The sequence below is a fragment of the Rhinoraja longicauda genome, chromosome 2 (assembly GCF_053455715.1).
Source record: "Rhinoraja longicauda isolate Sanriku21f chromosome 2, sRhiLon1.1, whole genome shotgun sequence".
Classification (NCBI taxonomy): domain Eukaryota; kingdom Metazoa; phylum Chordata; class Chondrichthyes; order Rajiformes; family Arhynchobatidae; genus Rhinoraja; species Rhinoraja longicauda.
In genome coordinates, this window is record NC_135954.1 from 9,831,741 (window position 1) to 9,853,426 (window position 21,686).

The 21,686-nt window shown below is 42.9% G+C and overlaps 1 protein-coding gene across 1 annotated transcript in view; it reads right to left on the reverse strand.

Annotated features, from left to right (window-relative positions):
* mboat1 (membrane bound O-acyltransferase domain containing 1) overlaps nt 1-21,686 on the reverse strand; it is an 85,592-nt gene that overhangs the window by 20,159 nt on the left and 43,747 nt on the right. The window contains exons 5-10 of the mRNA XM_078427076.1: nt 15,898-15,953; nt 12,561-12,615; nt 12,221-12,404; nt 9,578-9,770; nt 4,695-4,798; nt 923-987 (exon numbers count right to left, since the gene is read on the reverse strand). Of these exons, the coding sequence (XP_078283202.1) occupies nt 923-987; nt 4,695-4,798; nt 9,578-9,770; nt 12,221-12,404; nt 12,561-12,615; nt 15,898-15,953 (657 nt within the window). The remainder of the gene's footprint in view (nt 1-922; nt 988-4,694; nt 4,799-9,577; nt 9,771-12,220; nt 12,405-12,560; nt 12,616-15,897; nt 15,954-21,686) is intronic.

Sequence of the window (21,686 nt, forward strand, 5' to 3'; positions counted from 1 at the left end):
GCGGGCCTTAACATTGCCGGCGCAGCTCGGCCGCGGGACGTTTCAGTGCCCGGTGCGGCTCGGCCGCTGGACTTAACATCGCCCGGTGTGGCCGCGGGACGTTTCAGTGCCCGGTGCGGCTCGGCCGCGGGACGTTTCAATGCCCGGTGCGGCTTGGCCGCTGGACTTAACATCGCCCGGTGTGGCCGCGGGACGTTTCAGTGCCCGGTGCGGCTTGGCCGCTGGACTTAACATCGTCAGCGCTGTTCGGCCGCGGGACGTTTCAGTGCCCGGTGCGGCTCGGCCGTTGGACTTAACATCGCCCGGTGTGGCCGCGGGGCGTTTCGGTGCCCGGGGCGGCTCGGCCGGGGGGCCTTCCATCCCCTTGCGGGGGCTGTGCGTGTCGTTTGCCTCGGTAGGGGTCGAGCTGCCTGTCCGTGGGTGCGGGGGGAAGAGAGGGGAAGTTTTGTTGCCTCCATCACAGTGAGGGGGTGTTTGGAGTCACTGTGATGGATGTTTGTGTTGGGGTCGGGTGTCCTGTGTTCTTTTCTTTTTTGCTGTATTTTGTGTGACTGCTGAAATTTCGCTCGGTGTTGTGCCGAGTGACAATAAAGTGTTGTTATGTTATGTTATGTTATGTTAGCTGGAACGCACTGGCAGGGGAGCTGATAGCAGATATGTTATTGGCACTCAAGAGACTTTTAAATCGGCACATGGATGTGTGGGGAATGGAGGGACACGGATCATGTGAAGTCAGTGGAGATTAGTTTAACTTGGCATTATGTTCGGCAGGGACATTGTGGGCCAAAGTGCCTGTTCCTGTGTTGTTCTATTCTTTGTCTCAAGACGTACTTTATTTAATTTATGCAGAATTGTGATAATTATTGATCCTGTATTATTTTGAAGAACCTCTTTAAAGGCTGCATCTAATTGTCTTGCTTACCTCTTTAGCCAAGCTCCAGTTTGAATGTTCCAACTGTCTAGACACATTTTAAAACTTGTAGCAGTCTGCAAAAGAAAAGTAAAAGTGCAGAAAGTTGTCAGTAAATAGAATACAGGAATTTCCCCCAGGGAAAAGCAAAATTTTCCCATACCACTGTCTGATTAAAGGAACATTTCTACCATCTTTATCACCATCAATGTCAAAATATTTATTTTAAAGTGGAATTTCTATTTATCAATCAATAAAAGTAACTTCAGACTTTAATTTAGAGATACAGCGTGAAAACAGGCCCTTCGGCCCACCAAGTCTGCGCCGACATGCGATCATCCCAAACACAAGCATTACCCTGCACATTAGGGACAATTTGCAATTTTACCAAAGCCAATTAACCTACAAACCTATACATATTTGGAGTGTGGGAGGAAACCAGAGCACCCAGAGAAAACCCACTTGGTCATAGGGAGAACGTACAAACTCTGCACAGACAGCAGCGATAGTCAGAATCGAACCTGGATTTCTGGCTGTGTAAGACAGCAACTCTACCGCTGCACCATCGTGTTGCCCTTAACTCACTATCACAATCTTTAAAATTATTTTGGGACAAGAATATTATTTCAACCATTCCTCTTCTGTGATATTCAAGTGTCAGAGGTTAAGGGGAGAAGACAGGAGCATATGGTTAGGAGGGAGAGACATATCAGCCATGATTGAATGGCAGAGTAGACTTGATGGGCCAAATGGCCTGATTCTGCTCCTATCAGTTATGATCTTATTCATTAGGTAAGCATTTACAAAGAACATATGTACAGAGCAGTTTGATGTAGAACTCCAAAACATATGCAATTCCTGGAAATGGCCAATCAACTGTAACAATATTCTTTGCCTTTGAGCAATACTACCAGATGTATCATCGGAACATGGAATCATTATATCAATTTCAAGAAATTTAAAAAAAAGGAAAACATTTGGAATAGAGCAGAATAGTGTTACTTGACCCACGGATCATGAAACTTATTTCCTTGCATGCCAAATACAAATAGCCAAACATATTCCAAAATGACTCGCATTTCCAAAGTTCAAAAATCCCTATTGATTTAAGAAATAACCAACCATATACCTATATTTTCAACTCGAGAACTTGTACTTTCCATTGCAATTCACTTAAATTACTCAGCTTCAGTACTGGTGACAATTCTTATTGAGAATAATAAATGCATACCATTAATTACAATTGTATGACACAGGTAGCATGTCACATCTGATGAGGGGGATTTAAACAATTAAAACTAGCTCGGACCACTTAAATACAGTTATAGTCAAGAGTATTTCAGATTGATTTAGTCTGCTGAGTTACTCCAGCACTTTGTGTCGTTTTGTAGGGACATACGGATTAGCGGGGGGGTCTCGAACCCTCGGTTGGGCTAACGAGGCACGAGATGCGGGAGCACGGGATATAGTTGTGTCTGGCGACCAGCTGGAAAGATGAGATTAGATTATTATACCTAGTTAAGTAGTGTGTGTCCAAAAGCTGCAGTTTTTGCAAATACCTTTGAATAAAGACTTTGAACAAAGACGCTCGTTGTGGACTCACTACAGTTTCACCTTAAAACTCGAGCCCATGCTCTACACCAGCGAACCCTTCTTCACCATCTACTACATGGTCCGGTTGACACGGCTGTTATTGCGTTCACATCTTCCAAGATGAAGTATGTCGGGGACTCCAGGGGAGAAGAAGGAGGTGGCGGTGCAGGGGGGAGCAGAAAAATTGTCCCTAATGTGTAGGATAGTGTGAGTGTGCGGGGTGATTGCTGGTCGGTGTCGACAGTGGACCGAAGGGCCTGTTTCAACACTATCTAAAGTCTAAAGTAAAGTAAAGAAATGGATAGGCAACATTTTGGGTCAGGACACTTTAGTTTAGTTTAGAGATACAGCGAGGAAACAGGCCCTTCGGCCCTCTGGGTCCACGCTGACCAGCGATCCCCGCATATTAACACTATACGACACACACTAGGGACACTTTTTTTACATTTACCAAGCCAATTTACCTACATACCATGGGTTATCTATGTATTTGGAGTGTGGGAGGAAACCGAAGATCTCTGAGAAAACCCACGCAGTCACGGGGAAAATGTACAAATTCTGTACAGATAGCACCCGTAGTCTGGATCAAACCCAAGTCTCCGGCGTTGCAAGCGCTGTAAAGCAGCAACTCTTCCGCTGCGCCACAGTGCTGCCCGTACTTCTTTAGATACGACAGATGCTGCTCAACCCACTGAGTTACTGCAGCATTATGTATTTTCCTTAAGATTCCAGCATCTGCTGTTTCCTGTCTCCTCAATGAAAATCTTGGATGGATATCACAGTAGACCAGCAACCTGATCGCCAACAGATCTCTTAGACTGCAGTGGAACCATCTTAAACCGACAGTCCTGTGTCAGTGGGGAAGTCATATTGATCTAACCATAGACATTCTGCCTGTACCCATCGATCAACTCGCCCAACTTTCTGCCGTGCACAAAGAGGTGTGATGCATTACTAGCAGTCCATTGGAAATCTGCAGTCCAGGGTACCAGATGTCAGGAACACTCCATTGTGAATCAGGCTTGAAGCCAGCACTGGAACTGAGTGCAGAACACAGAGGAAATGCACTGGAGGAACATGAAAAGGATGAACGATTAATGTTTCTAATCAATGATTTGGACATTTAGTTTGGAATATCTATTTTATGTCGAATTTGGATAGTGGCCAAGAAAATTCTGCAATGGCTGAGAGAGTGTAGCCATGATATTAGACGGTTAGTGACTGTGAAGTGGGATGGCTTTTATTGTATCTCAGTCACACTAATTGCTTTAAAACAGTTCAGATAGGAAGCAGTTGCAGATGGCCTCCTCCCTTGCACATCCCCGTCCACAGTTGTTTGTCACATAGTTTGTGGCACGGGCTGAGGTTTCACATTGGCGAGGTTGTCAAGTATACAGCATTTCACCACAGCTCTTGACACCCACTCTGCTGAATACTGTGGAGCTTCCCCTGAATCACCGGGCAGCAGTCTTGTTTCAGGACAATGACCTGTTCTCATATTCTGGGTGGCAGTGTAACATCTGTTATCTGCACGATGCCCACGTGTATGGATTCAGCAGTCAAGTCAATGAGCAGCCTTACGTAGAACATAGAAAAATACAAGCCCATCAACCCGCAATGTCAGCGCAGAACAACATCCAAGATAAACTAATCACATCTGCCTGCCCGATCCATATCCCTCCACTCCCTATCTTTCCGTGTGCCAAAAGCCTCTTAAACGCCTCTATCGTGTCTGCCTCCACCACCACTCCTGGCAGCAGGTTTCAGGCACTAATTGGCTTCGGTATAAAAATGTAAATTGTTCCTAGTGGATGAAGGATAGTGTTAGTGTGTGGGGATCCCTGTTCGGCGCGTCGAAGGGCCTGTTTCCATGCTGCATCTCTAAGTTTTAAAAAACGGAACTGCAATGTGCTCTTCTACGGAAACTATTCCACCATGGTCACAATGGAATTCCTAGCTCCAATTTAGGTTGAAAAAGACGTTAGATGTGCACCTGCCACTCGGAAAAGGACAGGGGTGCATGGCAGTGCCCAGATCAATTTTACAATTGCCACAATTTCACTCCAAAAAAGATAATCTAACCCAGATAAAATCAAATCTTACATGACTGCCACCTCTAAAGAAGAAATTGGACATTACTTAATTTCTAGGCATTGGTTTACATAATCTAAAATACATTCAAGAATCTCACCTCAATATTCCAGATGTTTAGGTTTGAGATTAAGTCCCATCGCAAATTGCCATTTTTATCAAGGCCATTGAAGCCAAAGCCACCTGCATTATTGACTGTGTCAGCTAAAGGGAAGCAGAAAACCATATAGTTATTGCACAAGTTACATTACGAAAGAACATCAATTTACTGGAACAGTTAAACCACAATCCTTATTTCATTCTATAAATGAAAAAAATATGCCATTGCAAAGGATAGATTCTACTTGAAATGAATATGAACAGTTATAAACTCCCTCCATCACTATTAGCTCTGAATCCTCCAGACCTCCTCACCCTCCCCTCCTGGGGCATAGATGACCCATATAGACAACAAATTTGAATTAATTGGAATTTTACACATTTTGGAACAATTACATTTTTAGTTGAGTTTAGTTTAAAGATACAGTGCAGAAACAGGACCTTCGGCCCACCGTGTCCACGCTGACCATATATTAGCACTAGGGGCAATTTACAATCTTCAGCAAAGCCAATTAACCTACAAACCTGTACATCTTTGGAGTGTGGGAGGAAACCGGAGCACCAGGGGAAAACTCACACGGTTAAGGTGAGAACATACAAACTCCGTACAGACAGTACCCATAATCAGGAATGAACCCGGGTCTCTGTTGCTGTAAGGCCGCAAATCTACCGCCATCATGCCGCCCAAATTAGTTGAGATTGGTTCTAAGTAACTCTTTCCATTGGGTTAGGAAATATTTAAACTGGAAAATTCCAATATTCCAGCAAGTTTGGGACTTTAATGGTGCCAGATCAGCAGATTTTCTTGACATGGAATGCATTTGTATTGATATAGATGGGTCTCGACCTAGAAACATAGACATAGAAACATAGAAAATAGGTGCAGGAGTAGGCCATTCGGCCCTTCGAGCCTGCACCGCCATTCAATATGATCATGGCTGATCATCCAGCTCAGTAGCCTGTACCTGCCTTCTCTCCATACCCCCTGATCCCTTTAGCAAAAAGGGCCACATCTAACTCCCTCTTAAATATAGCCAATGAACTGGCCTCAACTACCTTCTGTGGCAGAGAATTCCACAGACTCACCACTCTCTGTGTGAAGAAATGTTTTCTCATCTCGGTCCTAAAAGACTTCCCCCTTATCCTTAAGCTGTGACCCCTGGTTCTGGACTCCCCCAACATCGGGAACAATCTTCCCGCATCTAGCCTCTCCAACCCCTTAAGAATTTTATATGTTTCTATCTATAAGATCCCCCCTCAGTCTTCTAAATTCCAGCGAGTACAAGCCCAGTCTATCCAGTCTTTCCTCATATGCAAGTCCCGCCATTCCAGGGATTAATCTGGTGAACCTTCTCTGTACTCCCTCTAAGGCAAGAATGTCTTTCCTCAGGTTAGGAGACCAAAACTGCACACAATACTCCAGGTGCGGTCTCACCAAGGCCCTGTACAACTGCAGCAGAACCTCCCTGCTCCTAAACTCAAATCCTCTTGCTATGAATGCCAACATACCATTCGCTTTCTTCACTGCCTGCTGCACCTGCATGCTTGCTTTCAATGACTGGTGCATCATGACACCCAGGTCACGTTGCATCTCCCCTTCTCCCAATCGGTCACCATTCAGGTAATACTCTGCTTTCCTGTTCTTGCCGCCAAAGCGGATAACCTCATTTATCCACATTATATTGCATCTGCCATGCATTTGCCCACTCGCCTAATCTATCCAAGTCACTCTGCAGCCTCCTAGCATCCTCCTCGCAGCTAACACTGCCACCCAGCTTCGTGTCATCCGCAAACTTAGAGATGTTGCATTCAATTCCCTCGTCCAAATCATTAATATACACTGCAAATAACTGGGGTCCCAGCACTGAGCCTTGCGGTACCCCACTAGTCACTGCCTGCCATTCCGAAAAGGACCCGTTTATTCCTACTCTTTGCTTCCTGTCCGCCAACCAATTTTGACCTGAAATGTCAATACCTTTTTTAGATATTACATGGTATTATAGGAATTTACCAATTAACCTGGTAACCTTAAAGAGAATGTGGGAAATTGAACCTGGTCAGTTTGAACGGCGCACGGAAAATGGAGTCCCACAAAGCGGAATAGACCAGGTTAATTACTCGGATGAAAGGGCTATCCTTATTAAGAGATTCTAAACAGTTTGGGTCTGATTTACTTGGAGTTTAGAAGAATGAGGGGTGACCTTGTTCAAACATACAAGATCCTCAGGGGACTTGGCAGGGTATATGTTGAAAAGTTTGCACTAGTGGGAGAGTCATGAAAGAGGTGACATAGCGACAATTGTGTGAATTGTGAGGAAGATGCAATAAGGCTGCAGGGTGACCTGGACAGGTTGTGTGAGTGGGCGGATACATGGCAGATGCAGTTTAATGTAGATAAGTGTGAGGTTATTCACTTTGGAAGTAAGAATAGAAAGGCAGATTATTATCTGAATGGTGTCAAGTTAGGAGGAGGGGGAGTTCAACGAGATCTGGGTGTCCTAGTGCATCAGTCAATGAAAGGAAGCATGCAGGTTCAGCAGGCAGTGAAGAAAGCCAATGGAATGTTGGCCTTCGTAACAAGAGGAGTTGAGTATAGGAGCAAAGAGGTCCTTCTACAGTTGTACCGGGCCCTGGTGAGACCGCACCTGGAGTACTGTGTGCAGTTTTGGTCTCCAAATTTGAGGAAGGATATTCTTGCTATGGAGGGCGTGCAGCGTAGGTTCACTAGATTAATTCCCGGAATGGCGGGACTGTCGTATGTTGAAAGGCTGGAGCGATTGGGCTTGTATACACTGGAATTTAGAAGGATGAGGGGGGATCTTATTGAAACATATAAGATAATTAGGGGATTGGACACATTAGAGGCAGATAACATGTTCCCAATGTTGGGGGAGTCCAGAACAAGGGGCCACAGTTTGAGAATAAGGGGTAGGCCATTTAGAACGGAGATGAGGAAGAACTTTTTCAGTCAGAGGGTGGTGAAGGTGTGGAATTCTCTGCCTCAGAAGGCAGTGGAGGCCAGTTCGTTGGATGCTTTCAAGAGAGAGCTGGATAGAGCTCTTAAGGATAGCGGAGTGAGGGGGTATGGGGAGAAGGCAGGAACGGGGTACTGATTGATAGTGATCAGCCATGATCGCATTGAATGGCGGTGCTGGCTCGAAGGGCTGAATGGCCTACTCCTGCACCTATTGTCTATTGTCTATTGTCTAAAATAAAGGGCCAGTCATTGAAAACTGAGGTGGAGATATTTTTTTCTCTGAGGGCACTAAATCTCCGGGTCTCCGGGTTTCTCTGTTAGTGTTGAAGACCAGGTCATTACACTTATTTAAGGTGGAAATAAATACATATTGGAAAGATCAAGGAATTAAGAGCTGTGGGGCAGAGGTCAGCATACATCAGCCATGATCACATTAAATGGTGGGGCACGATTGAGCAGCCTGGCGGCTTATTCCTGCTCCTATTTTCTTGCGTTAATATTTGTCAAAGTTTATATCGTTAAATCACAATTTACCTCTGATTAATGTCAAAAAGGGATTAAGTTTTAACTTCTGTTACTAATTTCAAATATATTATTTTGACAGAGGCATATCGGTTGTGGTATGAAAACCTAGTGAGAGAACCTAGTTTTATATAGACAAGCATTTTTCTTTATAAAGTGACATCTTTTACTTTCTCATCTCTTTAGATCCAAAATTTAATTGCAGACAGATATGTTAACTAAATTTCATTATGCCAGACTTTTTTCTTTTAATAGATGCATTTGATCAGTGTTTTATGATGAGTATGAAGGATTCTAAACCTTGGCAATTGCAAACTTTCCAAAGTGCACTCACAATAAATTAGGGAATAAAAAGATAAGAATATTATAAACATGTTATAGACAATGGATTATTTTGCTGCTATTGATCTTGACAACCATACAAAACCACAATCTGAGCTTAAAAAGAATGGCCTAGAAATCGAAGCGTGGGGTAAAAGGCAAACTATATGGGCATATGGGTGTCAGGGGTTGTGGGGTGAAGGCTGAGGAATGGGGTTAGGAGGGAGAGAAAGATCAGCCATGATTGAATGGCGAAGTAGACTTGATGGGCCGCGGCCTAATTCTGCTCCCATCACTTATGACCTGATGGCATTGTGCATTGAATCAAAAAACAAGCATCAACGCATTTCCAACATCTGGGGAAGTTTATTTTGAAGCCGACAGATTTCCCATGATATTATTTTCAGATAGTCTTTGAGATGGCACATGTTTAGAAAGTTAGCTGCAAACCTGATTCAGTAATTCTGTGAAAAATACGAGAACAAGTGAGCGAGAAAGTGAGTGTGAGAAAAATGAAACCGAGAAAACAATATCTATTTAAGTCAATCTAATTCATTGGAAATCCAGGAACTATCTTGGGAATGGGGACAGAGTGGAAGGGAAATTAAAGTGTGCAACTATTTTTTCTTTATTAGTCAAATTCCACTTCCCCACCAAAGCTGGTTTCAAACAGTTCATTATAAAAATAAAACATTATAATAGATCTTACAAATTGAATCCTTCCCAATTTTCACCTAAAGGTTTTCCAATAAACAACATTTAAAAAGTTTAGATTTCTAAGATCAAAGTGCCCTATTGTTTCGAGATTTAGGTTGATTACTGTCATGTGTACCAAGGAAGAGGAGAGAGCTTTTTTTCACATACTATCCAAACAGTTAAGATGTACCATAAGTACACACAATAAGTCAACAGAAACTTTTTGTTAACTTCTGAACTTGCCAATTCCCGTTGCTTTTCTTATTTCTCCATGACGTTCAAATGAAGATTGAAGAAGCTTTAATCCATCATAAAAATGTAAATACGGCATTAACGTATAGTCAAGCAGACAGACCAAAATACTCTACCTAAAGTCCATGCAAAATAATATTTGGGTCTAGACGCATGTACTGAGATGAAGAGGTAACAGAGTCTCCAGAAGAATGAGGATTCACTTATAAACTTATCATCCACGTTATAGGAGATAGGAAAGTTCTTTGTGATTCCCATGAACCAGACCATACAGATGAATGTGATAATCATTTTGTTTGCTACAGCTCTCTAGAAAAACAAAACAAATCCAACAAAAGATATAATGTTTAGATAGCATTGTGTCATCAGCAAAAGCATTTCTAGGTAGGGATAATAAGTCAAAAGTGAATAACAATGCAATAAATTAATATTAAAACAAAGCGATTTTGAGTCAAGAGACCTTGGTCATGAGGTTACAGATACTTAAGAAACCAAAAATAAAATACTGACTCGTAATAACAACAAAGGGGTATAAAGTGGAATGCCCTAGTATGTGCACACTGGGATTCTGATGCATGATTGTTCAGCAGGTTAGCAGGAGACAAGCCCATGATCAATGAGAAGGCGGCCTGCAAGAGAAAATGCAGTGTAGCTTCCCCTAGAATCTGAAGAGTCCCGATCCAAAACGTCATCTATCCACAATCTCCAGACATGCTGCCTGACCCTTTACATGGATAGGATAGGTTGGGAGGGATATGGACCAAATGCTGGCAGGTGGGACTAGTGTAGCTGGGACATGTTGACCGGTGTGGGCATGTTGAGCCGAAGTGCCTGTTTCCACACTGTATGACTCTATGACCCGCTGAGTTACTACCAAAGAGTAACTTGTGGAAGTTATTTATTCACAAAATGCTGGAGTAACTCAGCAGGTCAGGCAACATCTCGGGAGAGAAGGAATGGGTGACGTTTCGGGTCGAGACCCTTCTTCAGACTAAGAAGGGTCTCGACCCGAAACGTCACCCATTCCTTCTCTCCCGAGATGCTGCCTGATCTGCTGAGTTATTCCAGCATTTTGTGAATAAATACCTTCGATTTGTACCCGCATCTGCAGTTATTTTCTTATACAACGTGGAAGTTAATCAGTGGAATTTTTTTTAAATTTTTTTTTAAATTAACATCATCAGATTCAATATACAGCTTACTTGCTATTGACCACCTTCTGACAGAATTCCAGCATAACATGGGGAAACAGAGTGGCGCAATTTATAAAGAGCTGCCACCCCACAGCCCTAACTGCTCATGCTCAATCCTGATCTCCAGTGCTGTTCGTGTGCCGAGTTTGCACATTCTTCCTGCAACCATGTTGGTTTCTCCCAGGTGTACAGTTTCCTCCCACATCAGCCAATCATCCCTGTCCCGCCTGCAACTGGTCCAAAACGCCGCAGCGAGACTCCTGATGGGTACCCGTAAAAGGGACCACATCACGCCGATTCTGGCCTCTCTCCACTGGCTCCCTGTACGGTACAGAATCAACTTCAAGCTCCTCCTATTCACATATAAAGCCCTAAATGGACATTCCCCCCCCCTACATCAAAAATCTTCTAACCCACCTCTCTAACTCCAGGTCCCTCAGGTCGGCCGACTTGGGGCTACTCACTATCCCGCGGTCTAGGCTTAAGCTCAGGGGTGACCGCGCTTTTGCGGTTGCAGCTCCTAGACTGTGGAACAGCATCCCTCTCCCCATCAGAACTGCCCCCTCCATCGACTCCTTTAAGTCCAGGCTCAAAACCTATTTCTACTCCCTAGCGTTTGAGGCTCATTGAGGAGGCGCTGTGAACTGTTTTGTATGTGCTGTTATGTTTGTGTGCTACTGTATGTTTCATTTTTTCCTTAGTACCTAATCAGATGTACAGCACTTTGGTCAACGTGGGTTGTTTTTAAATGTGCTATCCAAATAAAATTGACTTGACTTGACATTCTAAAGATATGCAGTTCAGCAGGTTAATTGGGCACTAAGTTATCCCAGTGTTCAGGTGAATGGTAGAATTTGAGGTGGTTGATGGGAATGAGGCAAGAATAAAATGGAAGTGTAAATGGAGGCTTGATGGTCGGTGTGGACTCAGCACGCTGAAGGATCTGTTTTTGCTGTATCACCAAGGCTAAATTGAATCAGTGACAAATGTATCGTGCATGCATTAGCACGTGGATGTTCACCAAAGAATTAGAGAACACAATATTTGTTATTTCAGCACTCACTGCTAACATTGAATAGTACACTGGCCTTCAAATATAATCCAATGTGCAGCACGAGATGGATTCAGATTCCCCAGATATATTTTAACAATTGAACTATGCAGTTTGCAGAAAGGACAGACTTGCAGCTGACTGGTTAGGTTGAATTCAAGCTCAAGTCCTGGGAAGTTTAACACAAAGCGCTGGAGTAACTCAGTGGGTCAGGCAGCATCTCTGAAGAAAAATAGGTGACATTTCAGGTCAGAACCCTTCTTCACACTAAGAAGGGTTCTGCCCAAAATGTCATCTATTCCTTTGCTTCAGGGATGCCGCTTGACCCGCTCAGTTACTCTGCGTCTATCTTCGGTATAAACCAGCATTAGCAGTTCCTTTCCTCCCCAGAAAGTTTAGCCTTTTGCATTATCCAGTTTTAACACACTACCTCTCCAATCAAGTTACCATGCATGTAAAAAAAAAGCACAATCCCAAGAAAACACATCACAGAATCAATAGCATTGAATACTCGCCAACGGTGAAGGATCAGGGAACTTAGTGTAGCCACTTTGCTTCCAATGGTCTTCTATTAGTTTCATGTTTATATGATTTCCTTCAATAAAAGCAATATAGTCCTTGAAATTGCAGGTCGGTCCAGCCAAGATACCTAGAAAATTCAGGTGATAGCTGCAATATTCTAGTAAAGTAGGCCTTGCACTGTAAATATAAAAAGAGGAATTCATCCCTGATGTTATATTCATGCTGTATCTCTAAACTAAATTAAGTTATAATGAATTGAGCTGGAAGCAGCCATATGTTCAATTTGGATTAAAAACACAAAAGTGAAGTTAAACGTGGACCTTCATATCTTACCTGACAGCAAGACTGCGCTGTTCAGTTGTCAGTTCTTCATCTTTACGACCCATCCCTATTGAAAATTAGAAGGAAGAAATTAGTGGAAAACACCAACATATGATCTGTGCCCCATTAATGGCAATGCAGACTTTTAAAGTTCTGAAATGTAAGTGATTCAAAGCCATAAAAGACTTTCACAATACATATCACCAGTATTGGTATAAGATGTTTTCGATGGTGCATCAAGAGAAGTTGGCAAAAGTCATTGGAGACATGTCAAACTTCCTGAGTCTTCTGAGGAAGTAGAGGCATTGGTGTGTTTTCATGGCCATTGCTCCAATGTGGTTGGTCCAGGACAAATTGTTGGTCATAATTAGGCCTTCGAATTAGACGTTCTTAACCCTCTCCACCTCGACCCTGAAGTCAATAACAGCTCCTTCATCTTGCCGATACTGAGGGAGCGGTTATCTTCTTGACACTATGTTACTAAGCACTATATATCATTTTGGTACTGTGTTTCGTCATTCAAAATCTGGTTCACTGCAGTGATATCATCTGTGAAGTTGTGAGCAGAGAGTACAGTAAGGGACAGGGAATGTATCCTCCAGTGTTAATAATACTCACAATTGATGTTTTGTTGCCTCTCCTCGCTGGTTGTGGCATATGGGTCAGGAAATCAAGCATCCAGTTGCGGGGGGGGGATTCCGACATCCTTGCAATACTTGCAATTGGCCTCTCAGCTAATACCGTATTCTCAATATATCTCGGCGCTCTGAAGCTTAACTTAGACATGTACCAACAGGAGCTGTTCAGTTCAACGGGAGAACAAAATCCTCTATAGACAATGCTTTTTCACCACTAGCCTCCAACTTTTATTGACAATATACCACAAAACAGCATTCACCCTCAATTTGCCTTCCTGCTTCTTTTCGCCCCATTCAGCAATCTGCTTTACTTTCTGCTTCGAGCGTGCTGAAAGAATTTTCACATAGTGCTACTCTCCAACTTAATCTACACAGGCCATAAATACTGTGCAGCATCTGAATTGCATCACTCACAAGCATATTTCTGAAACGGAAAACTGATATCTGTTCATTATTTCCAGATTTACTTCAGTATGTTGTCTTTCAGAATCTTGGCAGCCTCTCCAATTTAAAATATCATTTGGATGTCTGTGAAAATAAAAATATAAAACACAGGAACCGGCAAGCAGACCAACTGGTCCAGCCTAATGTTTATTTGGACACCTTCCAAATGCCTTCATCGCCCTTTGACAGCTTATCCTTTTGTTCCTTTTATCCTCAAGTAAATATCTAGATGCTACAATGTTATCCACCTCAACATCAACGTTATGCACCTCAACCGCGAGATTAAATTTCCCAGTATACGAGCACTCTTTGCGTGACAAGGTTTCTTCTGAATTTATTGTACAAACGATATTGACAAGCTTCAATTTATGACCCCTAGTTTTGCGCCCCTGTGGGATTAACCTATACATATCCAAGTTTGTTGTAGTAATAGAAGACAAACTCCAGGCAACCCCCACGATGTAGGGGCAAGTGTGGTTTGCATTCAGAGGAAAAAGTGCACAACATGATTTTCTGTAATGTGAAGCTGCATCGTCAATGCATGCACCAAGAAAGCAAGTTAGAAAAAAAATTAGACTTTAATTTAGTTTAGAGATACAGCGCAGAAGCAGGCACTTTGGCCCACCGAGTCAGCACCGACCAGCGATCCCCGCACACTAACACCATCCTACACACTCTACGTAAAGGAAAAAAAATAGAACATAGGACACTTTTCAGTTGACCATTTCCTTGGTTTCTAATTAGATGCAAATGTACCAAATTTAAAATTTAACTCCTGCTCTTTCTTTGTTTTAGTGATGTGAAAGAGACTGGTATTTCAGGTAGAAATGAAAACAGAAAATACAAACTCTCAGCAGGTTATGCAGCATTCACAGAAAAAAACCCAATTAACATTCAAGGCTAAGGACGTTCTACAGAATTAATTTTTTTTAAACCATGTTTGTTTCTCTCTCGATAGATGCTACCTGGCCTGCTGAGTATTTTAAATCTTTTCTTTATTTCACTTTTGCATTAATTACAGGTTTTAAAATTTGTATTTGGTATTTCAGGTAATACCACTTTCATGACATTCCTCAGACAATCAAAATCTGGATTAAAAATGGTATTCAATTCATTAAACCTGGCTACAGGGTATGATAATTTAGTGACGGAACATTTGAAGTATCCGTAAAATGTCATCTAATCATAACCTGGTGTTGAAGATTGCCAGTACTTCTGCTGTATTCACATGCACATTGGGGTCTACAGCTTGATTAAATAAAAATTCTCCATGAATCATTACTTTCTGTTCTGCAAAAGCAGTTCTTATTTTTTTTTTAAAGGAATATAAATGTGCAACAACAACTTCCAAAACATTAATGGAAACCCTAAAATATACCAATGCAGATTCTTACATTCCTTTTCAGACATCAGGGGTGGTCCCTTGAAACTCACCTGGATCTTCTTATTGTATTACCATGAAACTCCATGGATTTTTATATTCCCCTCATTCTCCTTTTAAACTTAACGGTTGTACTCATCGAAAATGTATACTACTAGGTAACACAGTTTTTAAAAATGAATTTATAAATATGTTGGAATGTTAGGCTGGCCTGGTGACACAGCCGTTGAGTTGCTGCCTTACAGTGCCAGAGATCCTAACTACGGGTGATGGTACGGAGTTTGTACGTTCGCGCCATGACCAGCGTGTGTTTTCTCCGGGATCTCTGGTTTCCTCCCACAAAAACAAAGGTTTGCAGGTTAATTCGCTTGGTAAAATTGTAACTTGTCCCTAGAGTGTGTGTAGGATTGTGAAAGTGTGCGGGGATCGTGCGTCGGTTCGGACTCAGTGGGCCGAAAGGCCTGTTTCTGTGCTGTATCTCTAAGCTAAACTATTAATAAGAAAAACAAACAAATTCAGGTGCTTTTGTTTAATTTTTAAATGGTGAATCCAGCTTCTGCTGACTTGTGTCACCTCTTTAAATGTTGAGTCTTCCTCATATCCAAAAATTGGTGAGGAAAGAGGCCAAGGATTACAATGTTTCCTGGTGACTCATCCAGTACCGCAAGACTCTTCCACATCCTCAGTCACACTGCAAATGCATCCAAGGCATTGATGTTTGAACACATGTTGCTATACTTAACAAAGTAAATGCATCCTGGAAGTTGCATTGCACAGATTTGCCATGACGGTTATTCCATGCACACAAACACAAAATTACAATAATTTACTGGGAGAAAGAAATTTAAAGAAGTTTTACACTAATCATAGATCATCAGGATCTTACCATCATGTATTTGAAAGGCAAGGCTGGTGACCTTCTGGGTGACTATCATCAGAGGACTAGAAAGGAAAGGAAAATAGCTTCAGCTTTTCTTTGACATGGAGCCAATAATGTAAGGGCGGCACGGTAGCGCAGCGGTAGAGTTGCTGCTTTACAGCGAATGCAGCGCCGGAGACTCAGGTTCGATCCTGACTATGGGTGCTGCACTGTAAGGAGTTTGTACGTTCTCCCCGTGATCTGCGTGGGTTTTCTCCGAGATCTTCGGTTTCCTCCCACACTCCAAAGACGTACAGGTATGTAGGTTAATTGGCTGGGTAAATGTAAAAAATTGTCCCTAGTGGGTGTAGGATAGTGTTAATGTACGGGGATCACTGGGCGGCACGGACTTGGAGGGCCGAAAAGGCCTGTTTCCGGCTGTATATACATGATATGATATGATATGATATGATATATGATATGACATGCAAAAATTCTAAATGTGACTTAGCCTTATTGTCATGAGGGGGAGGTCTCATTGAAACCTACCAAATAATGAAAGGCCTAGGTACAGTAGATGTGGAGAGGATGTTTCTGGTGGTGGAAGAGTCTAAGACCAGAGGGCACAGCCTCCAGAATAAAAGGAGGAGGAATTTATTTAGCCAAAGGGTGGTGAATCTATGGAATTCATTGCCACAGATGACTATGGAGACCAATTCATCGGGTATTTTTAAAGTGGAGATTGATAGGTTCTTAATTAGTAAGGGTGCCAAAGATTACGAGGAGAATGGAGTTTTTGAGCAAGAAATAGACCAGCCATGATCAAATTGCGGAAGTTCAATGGCCTAATTCTGCTCCTATGTCTTATGACCATAGTCATTTCTTTCGGATCCCCAAGAGCCCAATCACAATGTTCAACTTTAACATAAAATGAATGAACTGGAATTCTTGATGTACAACACCCACCAATTTTAAACTTTTGCTGCATTAACTCTCCTTAAATGTGTAATTGGCAGGGTTTATTCTTTCTGAATTACTGGCACCACCATTCCAAAACACTGAGCGAATGACTTTGGTTATTAATTATTTTGTGGGTAGTTGTTCAATGTTTCATGTTGAATATTTTGATTCTGAAAATTTATAGTTCAGGTTTTAATCATTTTGTTTTCTTGCTCGTGATAATACAAGTTACCAAAACCTGTGATTCAGCAATTAATATATACAATGCTTAAAACAATAATTCATACATGGATAGTTAATAATTTTTTTGACACAGTATGATATGATATACATTTGGGTTCGAGATATTTAACCAAATATAAATTGGCAATGGAATTAGAAATGATAGGATACTGGATATATATATATATCTCAAAATTCACTGCTGTTCTTTTAATTTCCCTGCTCAAGCGTGTTCATCTGTCCCTATTTGTGTGTTGAGCCTGATGACAATACTTCACAATACTTTGGAAATCACTTCCTTTAACAAAGACAGCTATTCTGGGGTACATTTTTCTGAAATTGAAAAGAGGCAGCCAATTCAGTTGGAATTATGTTTTTTTTTTTTTACATCATATTTTGACAAAGAAATAATCATTGACATTTTGAACTACACCCATAGGTGCAAAGTAAAAGGAAAGAAAACAAGGGACCACATCAGAGTAAAGTAGTTTAATATTAGGGTGCTGTGAAAAGACAATAATGTAACCATAGCACACTGTTTCTGAAATATGGCTGAGTAGAACACCGTGATGGCAGATTAATTAAGGACATTCTTTTACATCTTTAAGAGACATGAGCATTGTGGTCAAGGTCAGTATTTACTACTCATCCCTAACAGCCCTTGAGAAGTGAGTCGTCTTCTGAACCGCTGCAGTTCTTCGGGTCAAGATACTCACACAATACTACTGAGTCCGGAGTTCCAGAATTTAGACCAAGCCACACATGGATCGGCAACACATTTGCCCAGTAGGGCGGTGTATGAATTGGAAGGGAAATGGAGAATTGATCGATAGTAAATAACCCAAGGTTAATTGATTTTTGATCCACACCGAAAACATTTTCAAAAGCTGTAGTCGTCCTGTGCTTTACCTGTTGTGTTAACTAGGTACCTGTGATTCAAAAGTGCACCCTTTTCTGCCTCACTGGCCCACAAAATTAAACATTATTACTCATTGTGGAAACAAGATATTTCTTCTATAACTTTAATTTTAGATGAAATGCTCCTGGCTGGGAGATATGAAATCTCATATTAAACTGAAATATTAAACTAGCTTTAAAAATATTGTCTCACCCACAAAACAAATGCAGAACAGTTTTACATATTACTTTCAGTCATAGAAAAAGAAAATAGGTGCAGGAGGAGGCCATTTGGCCCTACAAGCCAGCACCGCCATTCATTGTGATCATGGCTGATCATTCACAATCAGTAACCCGTGCTCTTCAAAAAAGGAAATACTTTGTTTCCAAAATAAATAATAGTTATTAAAATATTGCAACATTACAGATTATAAATTGCACTTTCAGTTCTACATTGCACTTTCACTCCTAATTATGTCTCATAACTAGTGGAGAGAATTCTTCAGGATTGGATTTACTCCCATTTGGAAGAGAATTGAACAGACTTGGATTGTCTGGGGGGACAGGGAAAAGGCACTGACGTCGGCCCCGTTTCTCCTGCGGGCCTCTCCTTCGTGGAGCCGAAGATCTCCTGCAGTTTGGCTGCAATCAGCGGCGGGGAACACTGGCAACAGCATGGACCCGTTGCCGAGCGGGGAGCGTCTCCCGGGGCAGTGGGTGGGTGAGAGTGGATAGGGAGAAGACACTGACCTCGGCCCCATTTCTCCTGCTGCGATCGGCGGGGACAGCCATCTTGATGGACCCTCTACCGCTACCTCTGCGGCACGCTGCGCCATGGGAGGAAGGTCAGGCGCGGGGCACTCCGGGACGGGTGCCGGTCCTCCCACTGGTCCTCCCCGGGGGGTGGGGGGCGAACGCATTTATTAAAGTTTTTTAGATAAATTGTTTTTAAAAAGTAACAAAAGTGGGTTTATTCTCACCACAGGGGAATGGTGAGTAGGGTGGGCCTAAAATTGTCATGCTGACCTGTACCGTTTTGGCTGTGTAGAGGGCATGGTTCACACATAAACATATACACACAAAGAAACCGAGAGTTTTAGAGATGGATGAATGGATGGATGGATGGATGGATGTATGTATGTATATATGTATGTATGTATGTATGTGTGGGGCAAGTTTTATTTAAGAGAGGGTGACGACTGCCTTCGCTACACTACCAGGGTGGTGGTTGAAGCAGATACATTAGTGGCATTTGTCAGATTTTGGAAAGGCATATGAATATGCTGGGAATGGAGGGACATGGGTTGTGTGCAGGTAGATAATAGACAATAGGTTGTAGGTTGTAGGTATGTAGGTTAATTGACTGGGTAAAAATGTAAAAATTGGCCCTAGTGTGTGTAGGATAGTGTTAATAGTGTTAGTGTGTGGGGATCACTGGGCGGTGCAGACTTGGTGGGCCGAAAAGGCCTGTTTCCGCGCTGTATCTGAAATATGAAATATGAAAAAAAAATATGAAATAGGTGCAGGAGTAGGTCATTCGGCCCTTCGAGCCAGCACCACCATTCAATGTGATCATGGCTGATCACTCCCAATCAGCACCCCGTTCCTGCCTTCTCCCCATACCCCCTGACTCCGCTATCCTTAAGAGCTCTATCTAACTCTCTCTTGAATGCATTCAGAGACTTGGCGTCCACTGCCTTCTGAGGCAGTGAATTCCACAGATTTACAACTCTCTGACTGAAAAGGTTTTTCCTCATCTCCGTTCTAAATGGCCTACCCGTTATTCTTAAACTGTGGCCCCTGGTTCTGGACTCCCCCAACATTGGGAACATGTTTCCTGCCTCTAACGTGTCCAACCCCTTAATAATCTTATATGTTATAAGTGATGTGCAAGTAGATAAGTCCTTGCATCAAGTTCGGCAGATATTGTCGGACAAAGGACCTGTTCTGGTGCTGTACTGTTTGTTGTATGTTCTAAGATCACCGAATTTTTTTTTTTTAAATCAGCAATTTTAGAAATCAACAATCAACTTATGTTTAGTGCTTCTGAAATAGTTTTGGTAGTGCATTTATAGATTTTACGGATATTCCTCAGAAGGACACGGTGGCCAAATAGCTATCATTATTCTGAGGATACGTTCAAATCTCACCATAGAAATTGAATTTAGCAAAACCAGGTCTTTTGTGACATTGGATCGGAAACAATGACTGTAAAAGGAAAACAGAAGGTTATTAAAAACCCAAACTGGTTCACTTATGTTCTTGCCAAACCTCTTGCTGAAACTGCACATGACCCCAGCTCCATATTACTCTCAATAAGGGTTGCCCAGTGTCTTAGACATAGACAGAGAAAGTAGGTACAGGAGGAGGCCATTTGGCCCTTCGAGCCAGCACCGCCATTCATTGTGATCATGGCTGATCATCCATAATCAGTAACCCGTGCCTGCCTTCTCCCCATATCCCTTGATTCCGCTCGCCCCTAGAACTCTAACTCTCTTTCAAGTTCATCCAGTGAATTGGCCTCCACTGCCTTATGTGACAGAGAATTCCACAAATTCACAACACTCTGGGTGAAAAAGATTTTTATCATCTCAGTTTTAAATGGCCTCCCCTTTATTCTTAGACTGTGACCTCTGGTTCTGGACTTCCCTAACATTGGGAACATTTTTCCTGCATCTAGCTTGTCCAGTCCTTTTATAATTTTATATGTTTCTATAAGATCCCCGCTTATCCTTCGAAATTCCCGTGAATACAAGCCCAGTCTTTCCAATCTTTCCTCGTATGATAGTTCCGCCATCCCGGGGATTAACCACACTGCCACCCAGGTTTGTGTCATCTGCAAATTTACTCGTGTTACTTTTAATTCCGTCATCTAAATCATTAATGTATTTTGTAAATAGCTGCTGTCCCAGCACCAAGCCTTGCGGCATCCCACGAGTCACTGCCTGTCATTCTGACAGGGACCAGTTTATTCCTACTCTTTCAAGATTCAAGATTCAAGATATCTTTATTTGTCATCCTTTTGGACGAAATTTAGTCACCCACAGTCCAATAATAAAAGCAATAAAACAAACAAATTACACAACCCCACCCAACGCACAAAAAAAGAAACATCCATCACAGCGAGTCTCCTCCAGTCCCCTCCTCACTGTGATGGAAGGCCAGAATGTCTTTTCCCTTCCCCTGCCGTCTTCTCCCGCGGTCAAGCTGGTGTCGTTGCCACGTTCCAGGCCGCGCCGCCTGGTGGAATGTCCACAGCGGGCCGACCAAAGCCCCTCGATCTGGGGCGGGCGAACACGCTGTCGCTGCCGCTGTTGCTGCACGTCTGGGCGGTCGTGGCTCCCGACATTGAAGCCCCCGTCAAGCAGAGAAAAATCCCGCGGCCTTTTTCAGGCCGCGCCGGATGGTGAAATGTCCGCGGCGGGCCGACCCAAGCCCCGCGATCCGGGGCGGGCGAACACGCTGCCGCTGCCGGAGCTCCTGATGTCGGCATCCACACGGCCCGAGCCTAAGGCTAGTCGCAGCCGCTCCTGCAGCCTCCGAGGACGGCCAGCTCCGCTGATGGTGAGTCCGGTCCGCGAGCTCTGCGAACCGGAGCCCTGGAGGCCGCCAGCTCCAGGAGTTGGGCCGATGGTAGGCCGCAGCAGGAACGGAGACCCGACCCAGAAAACAAAGGTCAGGTCTCCGTTCGGAAGGGACACATATTACAATTTTACAGTTCCCCCCCTCCCCCCCAC